This window comes from Notamacropus eugenii, chromosome 2 (assembly GCF_028372415.1).
Source record: "Notamacropus eugenii isolate mMacEug1 chromosome 2, mMacEug1.pri_v2, whole genome shotgun sequence".
Taxonomy (NCBI): domain Eukaryota; kingdom Metazoa; phylum Chordata; class Mammalia; order Diprotodontia; family Macropodidae; genus Notamacropus; species Notamacropus eugenii.
In genome coordinates this window covers 495804329-495827325 of record NC_092873.1, presented here as the reverse complement: position 1 = coordinate 495827325, position 22997 = coordinate 495804329, and the positions used below count along the sequence as shown (strand labels likewise).

The window sequence follows — 22997 nt, the reverse complement described above, 5'->3', positions numbered from 1 at the left end:
AGGGAAAAGAAAAAGAAAGAAAAGAAAAAAAAGAACAAGGAGAAACAATTGGAAAAATTGTCCAAGGCTGTTGTGACTCTCACCCTTCCTGGATTATCACAGTTATGGTGAATTAATTTCTGCTTTGCTTTGCAAACCGGATTCTTTGGGGGAATGATTTCAGTAGATTGTAAGTTCTCTTAGGGAAAATGCTATTTTTCATTTATAGTTATAGTTTCAATGTTTAGCACAGAGCTTTGAGATTTGTTTAAAAAAATGTTTGTTGCCCTGAATCAGGGAGCATGTTTGGTGTGGGTGGCTTGTTCCCACAAAGGCAATTGGGTCTAGTAGTCTTGAAGTTGGTTTTGTACAAGGTCACTTAAATAGTAGGTGTGACTCTATTCTGCGATAAGTTGAGGGAATGTCAGGCCCAGGTTAAGTATAGGCTCATGACTTTCTGCAGCTGTGGCATCTTCTGAAGGCCAACCACTCTATCACCGAGGGGTGGTGATCCACACTGATGGAGAGAGTGTGTTGATGGAGAGTACAGAGGTTATAGACATGTTGTATAGCCAAGTGAGCCAGCTTCTGACCCTTAGTTATGCAGGAACCTTCTTTCAGCCCAGAAAACCCTGCATAAGCTGGCATAGTGACAGTAGTAGATGTCAAAATTATCCAGATGGCTGATGGAGAAGCTGAAATTTGGATTATTGAGAAAGGAGGTACAAACCAACACATTCTGCCACCCTACTCCCCATGTGCAAACAGATAAATTGAAGTCTTGGACCACCCCCTACCCTCAATACACAGTCTGTTTCCCTTGTGTAAATTTGGTGTAAGGTATTATTAGTAGCTATTTAATGCATGAGGACGTGATAGCCCAGGAATACTAAATAAGATAACACAATTTACACAGGGGAGTACTAACAATGATCTCAGTGTTGATCTTCACCTCATCTCTTATTCATTCATATAATAATGTAAGCTCCTTGAGAGCAGGGATTGTTTCATCCTTTGAATTTTATCCCCAGTGTCTAGCATAGTGCCTGACACAAGCGAGCATTTAATAAACCCTTGCTGATTCAATTCAGTGATTCAATAAACATTTCTTGAGTGCTTAATATGTGCCAGGCACTATGCTTACTCACTGGGGATACAAAAAGAAACAAAACAGCCCCTGCCCTCTAGGAGCTTACAACCAGCTAATGAACTGATTCACTAAGAGAACTGTCTGAAAAACATGAAAAATAATGTGACATTTCTTTGTTACCTGCCCCATCATCCAACAGTTCCAATCGGACAGGCTCTCCCACTTCTGGCTCAATCACAGCAGTCACGTCAGCCTTGAGAAGAGGATAAAACCCCTGTTTCACATCGGCATAAATGATCACAGGGTGTGGGAAACGGATTCTATCTTTGCTCACATGGGCTGTCACAGTTACTGGTGGGACAGCCTCATCTGAGGCCCGAGAGCTCACTGCCATACTGAGGGCTTGTGGGGAGCTGTGAGTGTTATTCAGCAGGCAAGTCCAGTAGCCAGTCTGAAATGCAAAGAGAGGGTGGCTTTGAAAACCACAACAAAACCTTGAAGCACAAACATGGCACGTACCTAAAGGTCTGAGGACAAAAATATGTGCTGGCAAAGATTTTTCTAAATAAGAATTCCTGTTAAAGAATAGCCACATTAGATGTTTCCATGCTGATCACAGCATAATTCATCTCCTCATTTCTGAGTCTAGTCCATAAGGAAATGCACCCAATATTTGCTTTGGAAGTGTTCCTCATTCATTTCTGCTTCTTGCAGATAATGATTTCCTTTATGACGGTCTCCAAGTCCAAAGTACTTTACAGCTTTAAAATGCCCAACTATTTAATGCCCAAGGAGAAAAGGAACTTTTAAAATCCTTTTTCCATCACTGAAGAAGCTGAATGAAATCAAATGAACAAATGTTTATTGAGTGAGTGAATGAACAGATGGATATATACTTCAAGCAAGAGAAACCAACATTCTTCTATGCATTCTCTATTCATTGAAAACCCCACTGGAGTCTCCACCCTCAACAGCAACACTGAGTGGGGGCAGAGGAAGTTCCAATTTCTGGTCCTGAATGTCTGATTAAACTGATTCATTCAACAGACACTTAAGTGACTATAATGCAATTTCAAAAACATGTATTAGGTGCCTTCTGTGGGCAGGGTATTATGCTAAGCTTTGGGGAAGAAGAAAAGATTAGATAATAGTTACACTCTACTTTAAGGAGTTTATACTTTAATATAGACGGTTGGTTACCTAGAAATGTGTTCAATTCTCCAATCTTCTTTGCCTGTCTAGACTGCTTGGGGGAAAAGCCTCCTAAGGCCACAAGTGGAACTCAGGATCTTCTGAGGTTTTGATTACTCTAGATAATTAGAAAGGGGTGGGGTGGCAGGTGGTATGGTAAAGGTAGATAAAAGGCTAACTTAAGAGTAAGAAAGTTTTGAGTTCAAGTGCTGACTGTGATACACTAGTCATGAGACCAACAGAAAGTCACTTAACTTCTCAATACCCACAGCAACTCTTTAAAACAATAAATTGTGTTCAATGACCAAACATGATTCTAGAAACTGATGCTGAAGCATGCTGTCCACCTCTTGACATAGAGGTGGTGGGCCCAGGATCCAGAATGAGACCATGCTTTTTTTTTGGGGATATAATGTGAGAATGGTTTTTTTGGCTTGATCATGCATATTTCCTTATAAAGGTTTTGTTCTTCTTTTCTTTTTTTTATTTTCCTCCAGGGACAGGGGGGACAGGGATAGGAGAGAAAACAGATTTTTGTTCATTAAAAAAATTAAAATAACTTTACGTGAGTTGCAGATCTCCCCTGATACAAGGAGCTTCCTCATCAGGATTTCCCGATGTTGATGAAGTCACAGATCCAGAATACTCCCAAATAGTTTAGATTATATAATTTCCTACTTTTATTACCATTTCCTAAGCTGGACTTGTCACAGGAACATGAAAAATACAGTCTAGTCGCATAAAGAGAATAAAACCAGACAAGCTATAAAACCATTGTCTACTATAGCTGGAAACATTCTTATCTAGGCTTCATGTTATAGATAAGGGGAGGGGAAGAAAACACATTAATCACCTACTATGTGCTAGGCTCTGTGCTAAGTGCTTTGAAAATATTTTCTCATTTGATCTTCAAACAACCCTGGGAGGGACGTGCCATTCTGATCCCCATTTTACAGTTGAAGGAACCGAGGCAGGAAGAGGTGAAGTGATTTGCCCAGGATCACACAGTTAGTACCTGGGACCCTGAGCTTTAGCCATTACCACCCTGCTACTTACTAGATGAAGAAAATGAGACCCAGAGGTTAAGGGACATGTCTATTAGTGGTTCAGTTGGGAACAGAATCCTAGTCTTCTGATTTCTAATCTGCACTGGTTTTGTGACAATATAGAGAACTCAGGGAACACCCTGCCCTTATTTTGAAATTCTTTTCACTTTATATTCATACACAATGAAACCATTTAGGGGGAAACGCTAGCATTTGCTGAGATCCCAGAATCAAAGAATGCCAGAGTTCAAAAGGAACTCCAGGGGCATCTATTCCAATCTATAACTGACCAAGACTCCCCTCTACACCATCCGTCAACAAGGTCATCTTTCATCCACTTGAAGACCTCCTTCCAAGGTAGCTCATTCTCTAGCTCTGGTTGGGAAGAGGCTTCTTTGTATGAAGCCTAAAACTCCAACTCCCTCCCAGACCTCTGATCCCTACTGCCCAGAGCTACGTAATTCATAAAGCTTTTTCTCCATATTTTTTTCAGGCAATTTTATTCTGGGACATTTCGAAGCAGCACGTGAGATCAAAATCTAGGATTCAAATCCTAGATTTAGAGCTGGAAAGGACCTTAGCTAATTGAAAATTATATTACTAAATCAGAGCAAATTAGAACCACCAGCAAAGTAAGTCAATTGTGGGGACTTTTCTTATTTTTAATTCATTGTTTGGAATCCTCATAGGTGTACTTTTTTTCTGCAGCAAAACTTCCCCCATATCCAATTGCCCTAGAATCTAATAGGCATAATACAGTAACTGATACTTGACAGAAAGATTGAGCTCACTAGTTTACACCGGGAGTTTCAGGATGCATGATAAACTCTCAAATTACCTATCAAGTCACTTAGCTCTGAGCCAGGGGTAAGAGATAAACCACTGAACCTTTATTTTTTTTTCACTGCTTTTAAAAATTAGTTTATGTAGCTGGTGTTCACACATCCTCAATGGGTATTTTTCCATTGTTATAAAAGAATTGTGTCCCAGGGCAGTGTGTCTGACCCTGTCACTTAGAGTAAAAAGCCCAGAAAATGCTAAATCTAAGATAGACCTTTGAGATCATCTAACACAGTCCTTGCCTGGGTTCCCAAAGCTAATGACTGACCCAAGATTAGAGTAAATTAAATCTGAATTTTAAGAATTCCACATCTGGATTATACTCTTGTCCTTTGGCACCACCATATAGACATATTACAAGAGGGAGACATTTCAAGGCTGTATCACAGCTTTCATGGTCTAGTTAGATATTCTCTAATCTGGTGTGTGTGTGTGTGTGTGTGTGTGTGTGAGTGTGTGTGTGTGTGTGTGTGTGTGTACGTGTGTGTGTGTATGATAGCGTTTGGCAGTGTTCAAGGAAAGTTGTAGACCTCTTCTCAGAATAAATGCAGAAAATAAAATACACATAACAGCAAAGAGAATTGATTATATTAAAATTGTTCATTATATAGATGTATGAATACGGAATACCTATACATAAATATCTATCTATTTAAATGTAATGTTCTGCTGTAATCACATTTTAAGCATTTACCACATACAAACCACATGCACACACATATGTATGCATGTATTATACACAAATGTATGCATACACATCAACTATACACACAACACCATATTGTGTATGTGTACATATATACATGCATGTACACATACACATACACATACAGAGCTCAAAATGTCCTACGGAGCTCAACCAAAAAGCTGTACTGAACCTGGACCATTATCACCAACCCAACTTTTGCTCACATCACTGGGCTAACACTGATTTAAAAAAACAAAACAAAAAAAAACTAAAGAAAATCATTTTAAAGCAAAACTGCTATGCCAAATACTCATGATCTCCAATCTACATGGAAACAAAAGCTTCCAAAATATAAAGACTTGGCAGAGAGATTTGAGGTAAAATGAGAATAGGAAAAAGGACAAATCATTCCTATTGTCATGTCTTCTACAGGAATTTCACTGAGGCTGTTATTTAGTGAGCCTACAGATGGTCAGTTTATACCCTAGTACCTTTATTCAACTGACAAAAGTAGTGCAGAAGTTCCCAGAACATAAATGTATAAGACTAATTAGTAGTAGAGTCACTTGTTTCAGGCCCATTGAAAAAGAGGAGAATGAAATAGTGATGATGATGATGATGATGATAACTAATTCTTAATTTCACAAGGTTTATAAAGCCCTTTCCATACAATGCTGTTAAGCAGGAAAGATAACTGATGTTTTCCCCATTTTACAGAGGAGAAAGCTGAGGCTCAGAGAGATTAAATAATTTGCATAAGATCACACAACTAATAAATGGAGAAGCTACGACTCAAACAGATTTTCTGATTCACAACCCAGATTCTTTCACTTAGTAAGCACTTTAAAATATTTGTGAAAATGAGTCAAATTTCAACTACATTATGGAAGCTTCTCTTAAAGTTCATAACAAAAATAACTTTGGTATTTTTTTAAATTAAATTGTATTTTTTTACAAAACTAACAAGCATTTTTTCCCCTTTCCTTTCTACCTCCCCTCTTTCCACTGGAAAAAGAAGAAGAAAATTCTTGTAACAAATATGCCAAGTAGTCAAACAAAACAAATTGCCACATTGGCCATATCCAAAAATACATGTCTCATTCTGCATTCTGAGTACATTACCTCTGTTAGGGGACATCCTTAACATGCTCACATTAATCATTCAGTCCACAGTATCAATTAGATCATTCAAACAAATTCAATTCAACAAGTATTTATTTATTACATAACACATAAAATATAATATGTTAGATATGTTTGTGCCTAGGATAAAGTGCCAGGCACTTTGGTCAGGTCTGAGGCTACAAAGCCAAGTTAGTAACCAGCCTCAGCATGATAACGTTTACCTTTGCTGTCTCTGGAATCTGAAGATAAGAGCTCCTCCACCCTGGATTGGTGTTAAAATCCTCTGTGAAGTATTTTTTCCCATTAGGGTCCTGGAGGACTATGTCAGGAGGCCCACTGGTCTGCCATGTGACTAAAAAGACAGTATTGTTTCCCACGCTTCCATCGACAGTCACCGTCCTACTAATATGCTGATGAATGTCAACAATTTCACTACTGCTGTCAAGCTGTTGATGAAGAAATCACCAAGTTAATTAAAAACTAAAGACCTAGGCATATTCCTGTCCTCTTCTTGCCAATGTGGCCAGTGCAAGTGTGATGATGGAGACCAAATGACACTGTGAAGTAGATAGAAAAAGTCCAACCTGGTTTATGTGAAAAAGCCTGCTTTGAGGGTGACCTAAGGTGGTTTACTGAGCAGTATCATAGGTTACTGTTGATTTACTATTTACATGGATAAAGAATCATAGTGAGGGACTAGTCAATCAATTAGCATTCTGCCAAGCTCCTACAGTGTGCCAGAAATAGTGTTAAGTACTGGGAATACAACGAAAGGCATAACACAGTGCCTGGTCTCATGGATAATCAAGGTCAAGGCCCTGATAACCCCAAAGGATTTCAGGCAGGGGGACAAGAAAGCAGTGGGGGTTGGGAGGGGAGCCAGCTGTCTTAGCAATGAGACTCTCAGTGGTGCCACCAGGCTCAAATGGGGGAGAAGGAACAGTCCCAACTGATCAGATGGTGGCCCATAGAAAGGCCTCAGAGAGGATGCCTATTCCTCTCACAACTGTATTCCTGGGCAATATGGAGCTGGGGCCCAGGCACCTCATTCTGCTCTCAATTCTATCCATAAGATTCCTCCATTCCTTGGCTCTGGAGCACTCTTCTTTCTTTAGGCTGTTGAACTTTGATCAGTTTATTTCAAATCTCATCTCAAATGCTACCTCTTCCAGGAAACCTTCCCTGGTCACCCTGATTGCAAAGACACTTAAGCTCATACCTCACTTGACCCGTTCTTTTGTGGCTCATTAATGTACTTATTGTGTAATATTGTGCACTGTAGCTACTGTGTAATTCTGTACATTATAGCTTTGTCAGTGTCTTATCCCTCCACTGGACTGTAGAATTCCTGGAGGAACTGAATGTTGTCTTCTCTAAACTTTGTACCTCTCTCAGCACCTACCACTGACTAGAGCTCAACAAGTGTGTATTGATTGGAGGCTATTGAAGATATTAGATAATGGTGAGCTGACTGCCAAGGAAATAAGTTAGCTTTGCTATTGGTGTGAAAATCCCCGCCCCCCCGCCCCCCCCCACCCCCGCCTTACTATGAAGTATGGCGTCACATCACTGGGAAATACGTGTGATGAAAAAATACTGACCTGGACAGGTTGGCGAAAGATGTCTCCAGTGCCTGATGAAATTCTACTAAATGCATCCATCAGGCCATTGGAACTTGCTTTGTCTGATGCGAAGAACTTCAACCCTCCTGAAACAGATGATTTCAGTATTAATTCAGGAGCCTCATAAATATTTAATATTTCATCTTTTATCAGTAACCTTTGCTCACTGGAGAATATAGTATTACTTAAGGGCAAGGCCCATGTTTATCTTGCTTTGCCACCATCTTGCACATGCACATATCTGAAGATGATATTAAGCAATTCCAGGTGACTTTTTTCCTATTAGAACCATTAGAGTTCACATGGCTGGGGTCTACAGTGATAAAAGGAACCTGGATGAGAAGGAATTAGTTATTAGATGTGATCATGGTCACTATTCAGTCTGGACAACTCATCCCATTGCCCCCACCAAACAACTCTTCATTGAGTCTCATTTCTACTGAGGGGCATGTAGGTGGGCACAGAAGATGGCAGAGTAATTTTCTAGTTGGGCAGGCACAGGTGAAACTAAATACCTGGCCTGAGGCAAAATTGTCAAGTTTATAAATCTTTGGTATCTCACCACTTTCCTTCATCAGTGCCAGTCATTAGCTTCCCACCTTTATCTAGCCCAGAAGTGTACCTCCTAACAAAGTTGGAATCACCCTTGTGGTCATACAGTCATCACTTTTATAGAAACTCATTCAGAAATGTGTTTTCTCTATTGTGTCTCTATAGTCTTTAGGCATTTATCTCATTATTACATATGTCTGTCTGTGTATATATATATATATATATATATATAAATGTATCTGTTATATATGTATATATGTTTTCCCTCTATATATAATACACAGATAAATGTATATGTATATACATACATATATACCCTATATATACATACATATATACACACATATACTCAGTCACATATTCACACACAAATATGTGTTTATATATATATCTATCTATACGCATATAGAAAAAGTTCAATTACTACATAGATAAGAAGATGCCACAGAGGACTCACTCCTTTACCTTGAAAGTATATTTTATTTGAAAGTGTCCTGAAAATAAAATTACTTTACTGCAGAAAAGATAGGTCAGAAGGCACTGTAGGTCCAAGACTTTCCTCCCCATTTGTTTGACTCAGTTTCCTCATTTGTATAATGGGGATAATAATTGTAAAGTGTTTAGCACATCATCATCATCATTTCTTTTAACCATTATTCCTCATGAAAAGAATCATAGACTCCTCAAAATCTTAGAGCTGCCAGGGAACTCAGAGGTCATATGGTAAAAATGCAGACCTGAACAGCCAGTGATAAATACAGAAATAAAGTGGTTAAAATCCCCTATGGTTTAATATGTCCCCAAATGTCCCTCTCCATTTTTTTCCTATTATGAGCATCCTATTAATGCAAAATCTGCACAGAGCTCTGAATAGAGAGGATGGTGAGACTAGGCTGAGTATCCTCAACATCTGGGAGTCTTGGGACACAGAAATGGAGGAATAAAACAGCTGTCTTTAAGTACTCAAAGGGCTCTTATGCAGAAAAGGGATCACATTTACTGTACTCAGCATGAGAGGTAGAACTAGAAGCAAAGGGCAGAAGCAGCAAGGGGGTGTATTGAGGCTTGCTATCAGGAAAACAAAAACAAAAACTACCTCTTAATAATTATATCAATGAAAAGTTATGTCAGCCTCAGAACTGAACACAATATTTCAAATGCGGTCTGATGAAGGCAGAGTAGATTGGAATCATCATCTCCAAAATAATAGTCTCAGCTACTTTTAATGTAGTCCAAGATCACATTAATTTTTTGAATGTGACAAAGGGAAATTGTATTATTTCTTTCTTTCAGTCAATTGTGTGATGGTAAAGCTGTGTACCACAATGGAATATCATTGGTTAAAAAAAAAATGTCACTGAGAATGTCTTCCATGTGTATGTGGTATCCCTGTCCAAAAATATTGCTAGGAAAGCAGGTATATAGGTCAGTAGTTGATGTTTTTTTTTTTAAAAAAAAGTTTGAAATTCTTTTCTATATCTTTCGTATTTTTCTGTACTTCAGGTATCAATGATGTCACAATTAGGTTACTTTCAATAGGGAACTTCTCTAAGTTTCTAACCCAGTTGCCAGGATATTCTCTATACATTTCTGGGTTTGGGATAAAATGTCTAATTGATATGAGAATTAAGATAGACAATGTTGACAGCCATCTAGGATTCAGTATGTGATTGATAGGGGGACAACTGGGGATATTTAAATGTTTCCTTTAAAAATTCAAGTATTGAGGGTGGAGCCAAGATGGTGGAGTAGAAAGACACACTAGCTCTTCCCCCACAGCCTATAAAACACCTGTAAAGAAAGACTCTCAACAAAATCTACAGCAGCAGAAGCCACAGAACAACAGAGTGGAGGAGATTTCCAGCCCAGGGTGACCTGAAAGGCTGATGGGAAAGATCTGTCCCACAGGATGTGGAGCAGAGCCCACCAACATGGCTGAGCAGCATGGTGCAGGGAGGAGGATGTAAGCAGGCCTCAGGAGCAGAATCCCCAGTGCCAGTAGTGGCAGTTTGCAGATCCCTCAACCCACAGGCACCAAAGGTCAGTCAGAGGGTTTTTTCAGCTGCCTGAGAAGGGAGCAGGGTCTTCCCATAGCTCCAGCCTCAGGTGGTGGCAGCAGAGGCCACACTGAGTGGCAGCAGCTCCCACAGCAGCCCACATCCATTGTTGGATCGTAAAACCCCTGGGAGAACTGAGCAGCTGATCTTTACCTCAGCCCTGGCTCTGCCCCTACCTAATGCTCCTAGAGGAATTGATCAGCTGATCTTTATCACACACTGAATGGTGGCCCTGCCCCCGCTCTAAAGCCCCTGGGGGAATTGAGCAACTTATCTGAATCTCAGCCCCCATTGCTGGCTTGGTAGAACTGGAGGGCCAGGTGGTTGTGGAGAGGAAACTCTACTACTCACAGATTCTAGGTACAAAAGTTTCTTGTTGCTGCCAGACCACTGTACATGCTTGACTGTGCCACCTTGGAGGAACTGAGATCTTACAGATCCCCAGGGTATACCCTACTCTTGACAAAGGACCCCAAAGTCAAGTAATTGGTTGGGAAAATGTCCAAAAAAGGGAAAAAAAATAAGACTATAGAAGGTTACTTTCTTGGTGAACAGATATCTTTTCCCATCCTTTCAGATGAGGAGGAACAATGCTGACCATCAGGGAAAGATATAAAAGTCAAGGTTTCTGTATTCCAAACATCCAAAATAAATATTCAGTGGTCTCAGGACATGGAGGAGCTCAAAAAGGATTTTGAAAATCAAGTAAGAGAGGTGGAGGGAAAATTGGGAAGAGAAATGAGAGAGATACAAGAAAATCATGAAAAGCAAGTCAAGAACTTGCTAAAGGAGACCCAAAAACTGCTTTAAAAATAGGCTGACTCAATTGGCAAAAGAGGTCCAAAAAGCCAATGAGGAGAAGAATGCTTTAAAAAGCAGAATTAGCCAAACGGAAAAGGAGGTTCAAAAGCTAACTCAAGAAAACAGTTCTTTAAAAATTCGAATGGAATAGATGGAGGCTAATGACTTTATGAGAAACCAGGAAATCACAAAGCAAAACCAAAAGAATGAAAAAATAGAAGATAATGTGAAATATCTCATTGGAAAAACAACTGATCTGGAAAATAGATCCAGGAGAGACAATTTAAAAATTATGAGTCTACCTGAAAACCATGATAAAAAAAAAAGAGCCTAGACATCATCTTTCATGAAATGGTTAAGGAAAACTGCCCTGATATTCTAGAACCAGAGGGCAAAATAAATATTGAAAGAATTCGCTGATCACCTCCTGAAAGATATCCAAAAAGAGAAACTCCTAGGAATATTGTAGCCAAATTCTAGAGTTCCCAAGTCAAGGAGAAAATATTTCAAGCAGCTAGAAAGAAACAATTTGAGTATTGTGGAAATACAATCAGGATAACAGAGAATCTGGCAGCTTCCACATTAAGGGATCGAAGGGTGTGGAATATGATATTCCAGAAGTCAAAGGAACTAGGACTAAAACCAAGAATCACCTACCCAGCAAAACTGAGTATAATACTTCAGGGGAAGAAATGGTCATTCAATGAAATAGAGGACTTTCAAGCATTCTTGAAGAAAAGACCAGAGCTGAAAAGAAAATTTGACTTTCAAACACAAGAATGAAGAGAAGCATGAAAAGGTAAACAGCAAAGAGAAGTCATAAGGGACTTACTCAAGTTGAACTGTTTACATTCCTACATGGAAAGACAATATTTGTAACTCTTGAAACTTTTTTCAGTATCTGGGTAGTTGGTGGGATTACACACACACACACACACACACACACACAGACACACACACACACAGCACAGGGTGAGTTGAATAGGAAGGGATGATATCTAAAAAAATGAAACTAAGGGGTGAGAAAGGAATATATTGGGAGGAGAAAGGGAGAAATGGAATGGGGCAAATTATCTCTCATAAAAAAGTCAAGAAAAAGACTTCAATGGAGGGAAAAGGTGGGAGGTGAGAGGGAAAACATGAAGCTTACTCTCATCACATTGGACTCAAGGAAGGAATAAAATGCATACTCATTTTGGTATGAAAACCTCTCTTATAATACAGGACAGTGGGGAAGAAGGGGATAAGCAGGGTTGGGGGGTATGATGGAAGGGAGGGCAATGGGAGGAGGGAGCAATTAGAAGTCACCACTCTTGGGGAGGGACAGGGTCAAAAGAGAGAATAGAAGAAATGGGGGGCAGGATAGGATGGAGGGAAATATACTTAGTCTTACACAACATAACTATTATGGAAATCATTTGGAAAACTACACGTATATAGCCTATATTGAATTGCTTGCCTTCCCAATGGGGATGGGTGGGGAGGGAGGAAGGAGGAGAAGTTGGAACTCAAAGTTTTAGGAACAACTGTTGACTATTGTTCTTGCATACAACTGGGAAATAAGGAATACAGGTAATGGGGTATAGAAATTTATCTTGCCCTACAGGACGAAAGAGAAGATGGGATAAGGGAAGGAAGGGATGTTAGAAGGGAGGGCAGATTGGTGGCAGGGGTAATTAGAATGCTTGGTGTTTTGGGGTGGGGGGGAAGGGAGAGATGGGGAGAAAATTTGAAACTCAAAATTTTGTGGAAATGAATGTTGAAAACTTAAAATAAATAAATAAATTTTTAAAAAAATTCAAGTATTGTTAATGAGAAAAGGTTCTGTTCCTTATAACATCTTCATTTTGGGAAAAGTCAACTCATACACATTTAAGTGAAAGCTCAAAATTTCCTGAATTTACAGTCTTCCTCTTTCTCTTCTTCACCAGTTAATGGAAGGGTCCTGGGGTACATTTGTAAAGACTTACATGAGGATTACAAACATATTTCTCCATGATCTAAACAATAGTAATATTCTTTTTCAATTAAAACTATTTTATTTTTTTAAAGAATCAAAATGTTGTAGAATAATATAGTATAGCTAACAATATCCTTGTTAAACAGGCTCAGGGATCACATAACTTAGTTCTCATATGTGAGAAAAGACACACACACATATACCAGATTTAGGTGAGCTATTTAAAAAACCTCAGAATTATTAAAATATCCACCTTAGAATTTTTCATTGGACATTATATTTGTTGTATTAGTAAACTAATCAAGCCTTTTCCTGATCATCCACATCACTGTTAAAACAAATAAATTCAAACTTAATTTCTGTAAGAGCAAACAGGACCCTGACATACATGGCGGGGGGGGGGGGCGGGGGGGCGGAGGACAGTGCTGCTATCACAGGTTCTTAGATCTGATTTTCTAAAAGGAAAGGTACCTTTGGATGGGTCAACAAACAAGCACATATATCATTCACTTAGTTCAGGGGAAAAAGTCAGCACCCTGAACTTCTGAGACAATACAAAAAAATCAAAAGCAACAGACAGGTTCCCAACTAACTATCTGACATACATCACTGACTGACAGATAACTGCCCGACCATACATACATAGTTACTAGAGAGGGAAGTACCAACATTTGGGTTTTCAAAGCTGGGGTGGGGGGTGCTCCCTTGTCTGGCCACACTAACACACCCAATCAGTAAGCCCCAAAGTAAAACTCACTCTCAGAGGTTACACATTTTTTTAGAGACAGAGGGCATTTGAGAACCTTTGAGAACCAGTGCCTCATTAGAAACTTAATAAAAGGTATAGGCCTTCCTACAAATCTTCCCAGACCCATTTCCTTCCTTCCTTCCTTTAACTTCCTTCCTTCCTTTTCCTTCTTTCCTTGTTCTTCCTTTTTTCCTTGTCTTTCCTTCCTTCCTTTTCCTTCCTTCAACTTCCTTCCTCTTCTTTCCTCCCTACCTCCTTTCCCTTCCCTTCGCTTCCCTTCACTTCCCTTCCCTTCTTTCCTTCCTTCCCTTCCTTCCTTCCTTCCGTCCTCCCTCTGATGCTCATACATTCGACCACAATGGGTCCCTGGCCAAGCTCCACTTAATGGCTGTATTTTGGGCCCTCCTGGCTTTGAGTGAATTTAGAGTAATCGTCAATGGTCACTGTTTCTCTTTGGAACAGCAATCCTGAGGGTCTTCCCCTCCCAGCTTGATTTTTTTGTTTTGTCTTGTTTTAAATTAAAGGGGTCAATCCTTAAAGAGGCAAGGCCTGTTCCCTGAATGGGCATTACCTCACTTTAAGTGAGTACCTGAAAAGGCCTTAGCCTAAAAGGGCCAGGGTCTCCCATTAAATCCTGGGCCATCTCCTGTCATTCTGATGAATATCTGGTCACTGGATCCAAATGACTCAGGAGGAGAAAGTGAGGCTGGTGACCTTGCACAGCCCTCCCTCACTCAACTCAAAGACAACTGCAAGTCATGTCATCATTTCTCTGAGACCATATTCCTCTTCAAAAACAAAGAATAAACACAACAACAACAATCCAGCAGCTTTCCCATCTTTGTTCTTAAAAGTGCCAATTCTCCCTCTTCTTTAAGAACATCTTGGACTGTGATGTTCCAGTGTCTGAGTCCAAGTGTGGTAAATCCATTGTGCTTAAGGATGAAAAGTTTGTTATAAAATATTTGCAGATCTTTTCCATTTTTCTCATTTGTGTCTTCACTCTTCATCATTATGTGCTCTCAATATGACTTTACTTTTTTTAATCTTTCACCATGATTTTTTAAGACTTACTTTTACCTTTCCCTGATTTTCTGTGCTTTTTTTTGAGGTTATACTCACAATCATTGATCATCCTTTTCCATAAGATTTTACAAATGAGTTTATATTCAGTATAAGTGTTGTCTTTGGCTTGTTACATGGCAAATAAGTTGGGCATTCACTAACTAAAATGCTTTTAGATCTTGATCTCCATTTTATGGCAACTATTTAGCAATAGTTAAACTTCTACATAAAATTATTATAATCAACTTATTCTTTCTTCCATGCATTAACTTACTTTCATCATCAATAAGTTATTTGACTAGATCAGTGTTGAATTGTTTCAACTGCATGCTATAACTTATTTTTTCATTTTTATTCTTTCATCTACCTTTGTACTAATTTTTGTCTTTCACTGACAAGCTGGTGGGCTGCTGGATATACACAATTTATTAAGGAATGACTCTCTGTCAGTAACAAGTAAATTTATGTCTATTAAAAATACAATCTCTTTCTTTTTTATGTTATTCAATGTTTGTCATGTCTAGTAATTCTCTTTTTGATCAAAGTATTCTTGACGTAGAGCCTAAGCCTTATGTGTAGTCTTTCTCCTCTCTCATTTCATCTGTGTCTTTCCACCTTTTCAAAGATGTCATCAAGGGGGATTTACTGAATTCTTGATAGAATCACCTCCCTTTTTCATCCTCTGTCACAGAGATTGGTGTATGACCTGTAGTTATTTTTATAATGGTCTTTTTGTAATACTAATCATGAGCAGTGCAATATAAGATGACAAATTCTCCCATAAAATAATGTTTCTTTTTGTCTGTGGGCACACAGTAGAATAATATAAGACCAACTCAAACTTCTTTCTTTGCCTCTCCAAGGAGTACAATGAACCATCCTTCCAATTAGCTACAACTTCCTTCTTTCTTCTTGTTTTATATAAAATGATAATATAAGGATTAATGTTCTCTTCCCCTAAAAGAAGGTTCACTTGTTCACTGGACATTGGTCTCATACTTGGAGAACCAAATCGAGTTAAAGTTTAAAGAGAGTAAAAAAACAAAACAAAACCCCTCTGTGATTCTAAGCATCTCCTGCCCCTTTTCTGTCATGTTTGCCCTTTCACTGAAGAAGCAGAGTGGAATTCCATAAAATTGAGAGTCTTTTTGCATTTTATTTTATTTCATAGGTTGCCAGGGCCAAAGAATGAATTACTAAATAGCTGGCCTCTTTGTACTTATCTTGGCTGGATCTTAGAAAGTAGACTTGATCTGTTGCTGGGACTGTACTCAAATTCTTCCCAGCATTGGAAAGCCTACAAGGAAGGGCTTGAATTATTCTGTTGTAACTTCCAAGAACCTAGGGATAACGCAGAATCCTATATCGACAACATGATAAGGTAGCAGAGTAGGACTTTATGGAGGGTTTCCAAATTATCTACAAAATCAAAGGAGAAATATTCTCAAGGAAGAAAACACTCACTAGAACACTTACCTGTTAGTGTTGATAATTCTTCAAGATTTTCAGTTATAAATGGGCCCAGAGCAATAGTATGAATAGTTGAACCACTGTTGATCATAGTAGACAAACAATTGCTGATATTTCCATCTCCTCCACTGGATGCTAATATTATCGTAGAGCCATATGCATTTCCATGCAGACTTTCAATCGCCTGGAAATAGATTATCCATTTGTAGGGGGATTCTAATTAAAGTATTATAGGGCAGCTGGGTGGTACAGTGCATAGAGTGTTGAACCTGGAGTCAAGAGTCGGTCTTTCATCTTCCTGAATTCAAATCTGGTCTCAGACACTTAAATAGCTGTGTGACTTTGGGCAAGTCACTTAACCTTGTTTTCCTCAGTTTCCTCATCTGTAAAATGAACTGGAAAAGGAAATATCAAACCACCCTAGTATCTTTGCCAAGAAAATCTCAAATGAGGTCATGAAGAGTTGGAAATGACTGAAACAACTGAAGAAATTAAATCATATATATGTGTGTGTGTATGCACATATACACACATATTTCTACATATAAACAAATATGCATATGTAAATATAGACACATATATGCTGTACAGGATAGGCCAGAGAAGGGACATTACCTCAAGTCTCACAAAGAATGCAAGCTCCAACTATCTTGTGGAACACTTGCATGTGATGCTGGGCCATCTCTGGCACTATTCCTTCTTTTTCCTGTTTCTATATAATATCTGATCTGGCCTGGGGCTGGTGTAGGGATCCATCACACCATTCTCTCCTGCTGCCAAGGACTGGGTCTCATGAGTAAATTCTCTTAAACAACCCAATCACCCTAATTAACCCAACAGATCCTAATCCAAGTTGGCATGGACCTCTCTTACTTCAGTACCTAAGTATTCTCTTAGAGGATCTGTGTCCCTACAATTGGCATATCAGGGAAGAACAAACCAGTCCCTGTTTTTAGCCTTATAATTGGTGTAGCTGGTAGAATGGTTTACTGCAACCCCCCCCCCCCAATCTTGTGTTCTCTCTCTCTCTCTCATTGTAAATGTAAAAGTTGCTTTTCACATTGTGAAAAACTGCCAATATCTGCCTATCCCATGACCTAGGTTCTTGCCCTGATTTTTCCATCTTGAGCCAGGTACAATTCAAGTCAAGAAGCATTTCTATTAGTTATATTCCAGGCAAGAAGGTCCTTCTCTTAAGGAGCTCAAAGTCTAAACAACTAAGTACATGCAAGACATATGCAGGATAAATTGGAAGTACTTGTGCTGGTTTCCATGTCTAGCTTTCTGGACAATCTATGGGTATTTATTCTGGCCCAACATGGTCTTCTCTTTGGACCCTTACCTCTACAGTCCAGTGGTTGGCCAATGAGAGCTTAAAAAAGCAGAAAGTACAGAGATATCAACAACTCCAGCTAATCTGGTCCCAATCCCTATCTGTTTCCACATCCCTGCTTAAAAGCAGTTCCCAGATTCTGATTTGATGAACTGTTTCTAAACCCACCCTCTGGTCAAACTGTTAACTGATTTTACTCTGTATGGGGTCCGTGAAGTTGGGGGAAAAAATCTATATACTTTTATTATCACCAACCTCTAACTCAATTTTAGCTTTTCCTTCAGTTATGAATATAGGCAACAAAATGGTTCTTTTGAGCATGGCTCCATAATTTTGACTAGAATACCAATGGGATTCATGGATACAAAAAAAAAAAATGGCCAAGAGGCCCTCTCCTAGATTGCCCCAGAAGTCTGACTCTGTTCTCCAGGATTGCACTTTGACCCACTGACCTTGCTTAGGGATCATTCCAGGTGACAACAGTAGAGGTGATAATGATGATAACTGACATCTTACATTTGGCAAAACACTTTATAAACATTACCTCATAACAATTGGTAGGTACTCCAGGTGGTGTAATTCCCATTCTAAGGATAAGGAAATTGAGGCTCAGAGAAATTAAGTGAGTTACCCATAGTCATTCAGCTACCAAGGGTAGGAGATTTAAATGTGGAGTCTTTGTGACTCCACAATACAGGCTTGTGTGCAGCAGCAGAAATGCCCAGGGGCGTAGTAGGGAAGAGGCTGGGCACAAATATTTATGAAGTGCCTACGATGTGCTGGGCACTGGGCTAAGGCTTTCCAGAGATTATTTCATTTGATCCTTACAGCCATCCTGGGTGGTAGGTCCTCATTTTACAGTTGAGGAAATGGACACAGGCAGTGACTAAGTGACTCTCCCAGGGCCACCCAGCTCATGAGTGTCTAAGCCTGTAAGTTGAACTAAGGTTTTCCTAACTTCAGCACTCTATCCATTGGGCCACCTAGTTATCCATGAATGGATGGTACTTTTTTACTAAATGAAGCCTTCCAGCTTGGAGCACTGCATTCTTTCAGCTACTCAACAGAATCCAAACAATGTTAGGCTGTAGATCTAGGCAACTTTTTCTATCGTGTGATGTATTTTCTGTTTATCAGGAACATCCTCAGGACATCAGAGGCTTTAAGAAGGGAGTTATGGGCATGTGGATGCAGGAGATGTAGTGTGTGGATGACTTTTGTTACCTGAAGCCCCATCCGCAGGCCTGAACATATATTGGCCCCTGCATTAGCTACCACAGTGGTGGGAAGAGCTGATGCTAGCTGCCTTCGGTCTTTGTGATTCCTTATCTGGCGTGGCAGGGCTCTGATCAATCCTTGACTGCTGAAGCTTACAATGACAACATACGTGTGAGTTTCAACCACCTGGAGTAGGTAAAATTCAGCTGCTTGGTGCAGTCGGAAGAGCCTGTCAGCCTGTAGAACAAAAATGCAAAAATAAAAAACAAAAACTAGGAAAGCATTATCAGACTACTTAACAGTGATGATTCGGTACCTGAAATACAGGCTGTCCTGAAAGTTTTAGTGAGGCTTTAAGCTTTTAACATGAAGCACTGGGAACATTAGTGATACCAAGTGCCACATGATAGGTTGCACTAGAAAGGAACAAAATGCTTTGTGAGAACTCAAGAATAAATATCATCACTAGATTGGGGGAAAACACCAATAGTTTCTTGAATGCACAGTGGTGGCATTTGAGATGGACTTTAAGCGACAGACAGAATTTCAGCTGCTGGTGCAAAGGAGTGAGGTCATTCTAGGCAAAAGGAAAAGCATGAAAAAAGGTGAGAATTTAAGAATTTAAGAGCTACTACGTGCCAGGCACTGTGCTTAGCACTTTACAAATGTCTCATTTGATCCTCACAACAGACTTGGGAGGTAGGTGCTGTTATTATCCCCTTTTAATAAAGATACTGGGGATAAACAGTGAGGCAGGTGGCCATTAAATGATTTGCCCACAGTCACACAGCTAGTAAGTAGCTGAGTCCACAAGTGGGCTCGGGTCTTTGTGACTCCAGGTCCAGTGCTCTTTCCATTGCACTCTCTAGCAGCCTTGGACGGGAGAAAGTGAGGAGTGTTTATGGGCATAGTCCATATGCCTAGTTTTGCTACATTGTAGCAGAGTAGAGACAAAGGAATAGAATGTAAGTTCCTTGAAGGCAGTGACTCGGTTTTGTCTCTGTATGCTCAGTACCTAGGATAACACCTGCTACTTCTGTCTCTGTACAATGTAAGCTCTTTGAGGAAAGGAAATGTTTCATTTTTGTGTTTGTATCTCCAGCGTCTGTCTAGCAATTGTTAAGTGACTGCTGACTGCCTGATCAACTGACCCAGTAAGCACTTAATAAATTATTGTTGAATAGGATGAGAAAAGGCAGAAACATAAACTTCCTTCACCCGTGCACAAAAAGTTCTATCCCAACTTAATAATAAAATTCCTTGTCCCCTTCCACTTAAATAATTTTTAACCAGGGTTGGAGACTGGATGAAAGAGTGCAGTCATTTTACCTCGCCCATTTTTCCAGAAACATCCAGAACTAAGCAGATGACTCTGTCCCCAGTCCGGAGGAAGGAAAATGTGGGTGGAGGCGGAAGGACATCAGCGGCCAGGGGGAGGCTCTCCCTGAAATCTGCAGAATCCATGATTACCTCCCATGCGCTTCTCAGGCTGCACATTTGGTTCTGAAGATTTGGCGCTTCTCGGTTGTGAGTGCTGGCGTTACAGAACTCAACCACCTAAGAAAATAAAAGAAGGGAGATCTAGTGACTTCAAGATGGCCACGTACATCTTTTTTTTCAGCTTCTGCAGCCCCCAAATCTTACCCAACAAAGCTGGATCCAGATGAACAGAGAAAGCCCATACCATGTAAACCTCAAGAAAGACCAGGGGAGAATTTAAATACTTAGAGAATTGAAAGACCCAGTGTTCTCACCCTAAACCATGACTCTCTGAATGGGAAGAAATGACCATGTGCAATTTTGCAGTCATATGCTTCAGGGTCTGGCTGTGGGGGTCCATTCCCTCTGTGGGAATGATTCAGCTGAACTCTGCTTTTTTCACTGTGCAGGAGGAAAAGGATACCTACTGACTGTGTCCAGCCACTTGACAGAAAGAAAGAACTGGTAGAAAGGAGGGGATTCTAAAAATGTGCGAAGAACAGAATGGAGGGTAGACCTGAAGGTTAAAGAGAAAAAAAAACAAACTTTTGCCCAAAGGACACGAGAACTGGGAGTACAATGGACCACTCTTCTCTCCTCAGAGATTACGGGGGTCAGACACCCAGACCAGGTCCCAAAGCCCCGAGTGCACAGACACTGACACCTAGCCGTAGTGGACAGAAGGGTAAAGAGTGAGAACGGAAAGCAGAGACAAATGCCTGAAAACAAATGAAAATAAGTAATTTTGACTTATAAATACCCAAATTAACTACAAAGGACATATGAAAGAAGATGCTCCCTTTATCTAAAGAAAGAACTGATAAATAAATAGAAGTATGTATAGGATGATTTTACATACCTACATATATACATATATACATATATATATACATAATTGTCTATTAGCCATCTCTAGGGTAGGGGGAGGAAAGAATAAAGGGGAAGAAAAGAAATTTGCATGACAACTCATATATGTAAAATATTTATATATTTAAATATATGTATTTTTAATATATAAAATATTTATATACCTATTTAAAAGAAGCAGCAAGTTATACACAATAGATTTGCAGTTTCATAGGCAATCATTTTTAAAAATTATAATATGTTATGGAAATGCTTGTTTTATTTTATAAATTAAAAATCAAATATGCTTAAAATTTTTAAAGGAAATAAATGAGAACAGATGGAGGATCAAAAGGATATGGGTGAATGCTTAAATAAAAAAAAAACTGCTCAGAAGTAGAAGAATTGGCAAAATCTTAAAGAGAGTCTAGATTACATAGGGGTAGGGAACCTGCCCCTCACATTATCCACCCCTGGCACACAAACAAATGTAACACTGTGAAAGAAAATGAATGTAAATTCCCCAACCAAAAAAAGAATTCCTCTGATTCTTCAGTGATCATAGAAAAACAGCAAGAAACTCCAAAACAAGAAAAATAAATTATTAGATCATATTAGAAATTTTATTAGGTTGAGAATCAGAGTGCTCATTAAAAAGAAGCAACAGCAGAATACAGATGTTTGATGAACTGATGTCTCTGGAGCAGGGGCTCTAAAAGACAAATGTGACAGATCTGGAAGACAAAAGTCCAGAAGAGGAAGGAAATTTGTCAAAGAATAACAAAAGGCAACAATGTTAAATGAATAGAGGAGTTCTATGGAAGCCTAAGCAACTAACCTTGCAGACAAGATGTTCAGAGACCTTAAGTATCATAAATCTCCCAGAAAAACATAATCAAAAACAGAAAAAAAAAAAGTTCCACACCACAGGTTTTCTGGATCAACCCACCCCCCTATCCCCCCCCAAAACCCAGACTGTCTAGGGCTTTTGAATTATGACAATAAAGCACTGATCACATGAATTCAAGGACTATTACTAGGGAAAAACACCAGACTAGAAACTCCAAAGTATATTTGGTTACATTTCACAGTTTTAATAACAAATGACACATTTTTAAAGTAGCCAGTAGAAGGACCTTGAAATATGAAGACATGCTTGTTTGAACAGTCCAGAATTGCTCCACAGTCAGGAGAAAGTGGAGAATAGAATATTATGTTCTAAAAAGAAAAAGGGCTTAAGCTCCAAAGCCAAATAGAATATCCTAAAATGCTAACCCTAATCAAAAAGGAGAAAGGATGGACCATCAATAAAAGAGAGATATTTGGGGGCACATGAACAAATAAAATATTTGACTTGCAAATATCCCATACAATAGAAACACAAGAGAGTCTGAATAATTCTTATTGGTTATTATTATCGAATTATTGAGAAAAAGACTAAGTAATCAATTCAATTCTCTCATATTTCTAAGTTCTTTTTTTCTTTAACAAAAGCTGATTAAGGAGTAAAAGAAAAGGAAAAGAAGGATCAATGGTCCAAAAGGACCTAAGAGACTAAAAATGTAAGAGTAATTTAAACAGTAGGAAGAAAGGAAGAAAGAGCTAAATGAATATTTAATAAACTAAATCTTATGATTTCCCTTTATGAGGAGACTAACAAAGTCAGAAATTATGAATAAAGAGAGAAGAGATATGAGCCCCCATCAATTCCATACAAGGGTAGGGGCTGTGAGAGAGTAGGAGAAAAAACATGGATGGGGAGGGACTTGGTTTGGGAAAGTTGAAGGGAGGTTAGTTTTTCAAAAGAAAAAGGAAAGTGTGTCACTAAGTTGGTTGGTTGGTTGTTGTCTGTCTTCAAAGAAGATCAAAATGACAACACCATTATAA

The 22997-nt window shown here is 39.2% G+C and overlaps 1 protein-coding gene across 3 annotated transcripts in view; it reads right to left on the bottom strand.

The window, feature by feature from the left end:
* CLCA2 (chloride channel accessory 2) overlaps positions 1-22997 on the bottom strand; it is an 82179-nt gene that overhangs the window by 10392 nt on the left and 48790 nt on the right. For all 3 annotated transcript variants that reach the window (XM_072648934.1, XM_072648933.1, XM_072648932.1), the window contains 6 exons: positions 20115-20342; positions 18792-19022; positions 16241-16418; positions 7561-7667; positions 6181-6405; positions 1250-1520 (listed from right to left, as the gene is read on the bottom strand). In XM_072648934.1, coding sequence (XP_072505035.1) covers positions 1250-1520; positions 6181-6405; positions 7561-7667; positions 16241-16418; positions 18792-19022; positions 20115-20342 — 1240 coding nt within the window. The remainder of the gene's footprint in view (positions 1-1249; positions 1521-6180; positions 6406-7560; positions 7668-16240; positions 16419-18791; positions 19023-20114; positions 20343-22997) is intronic.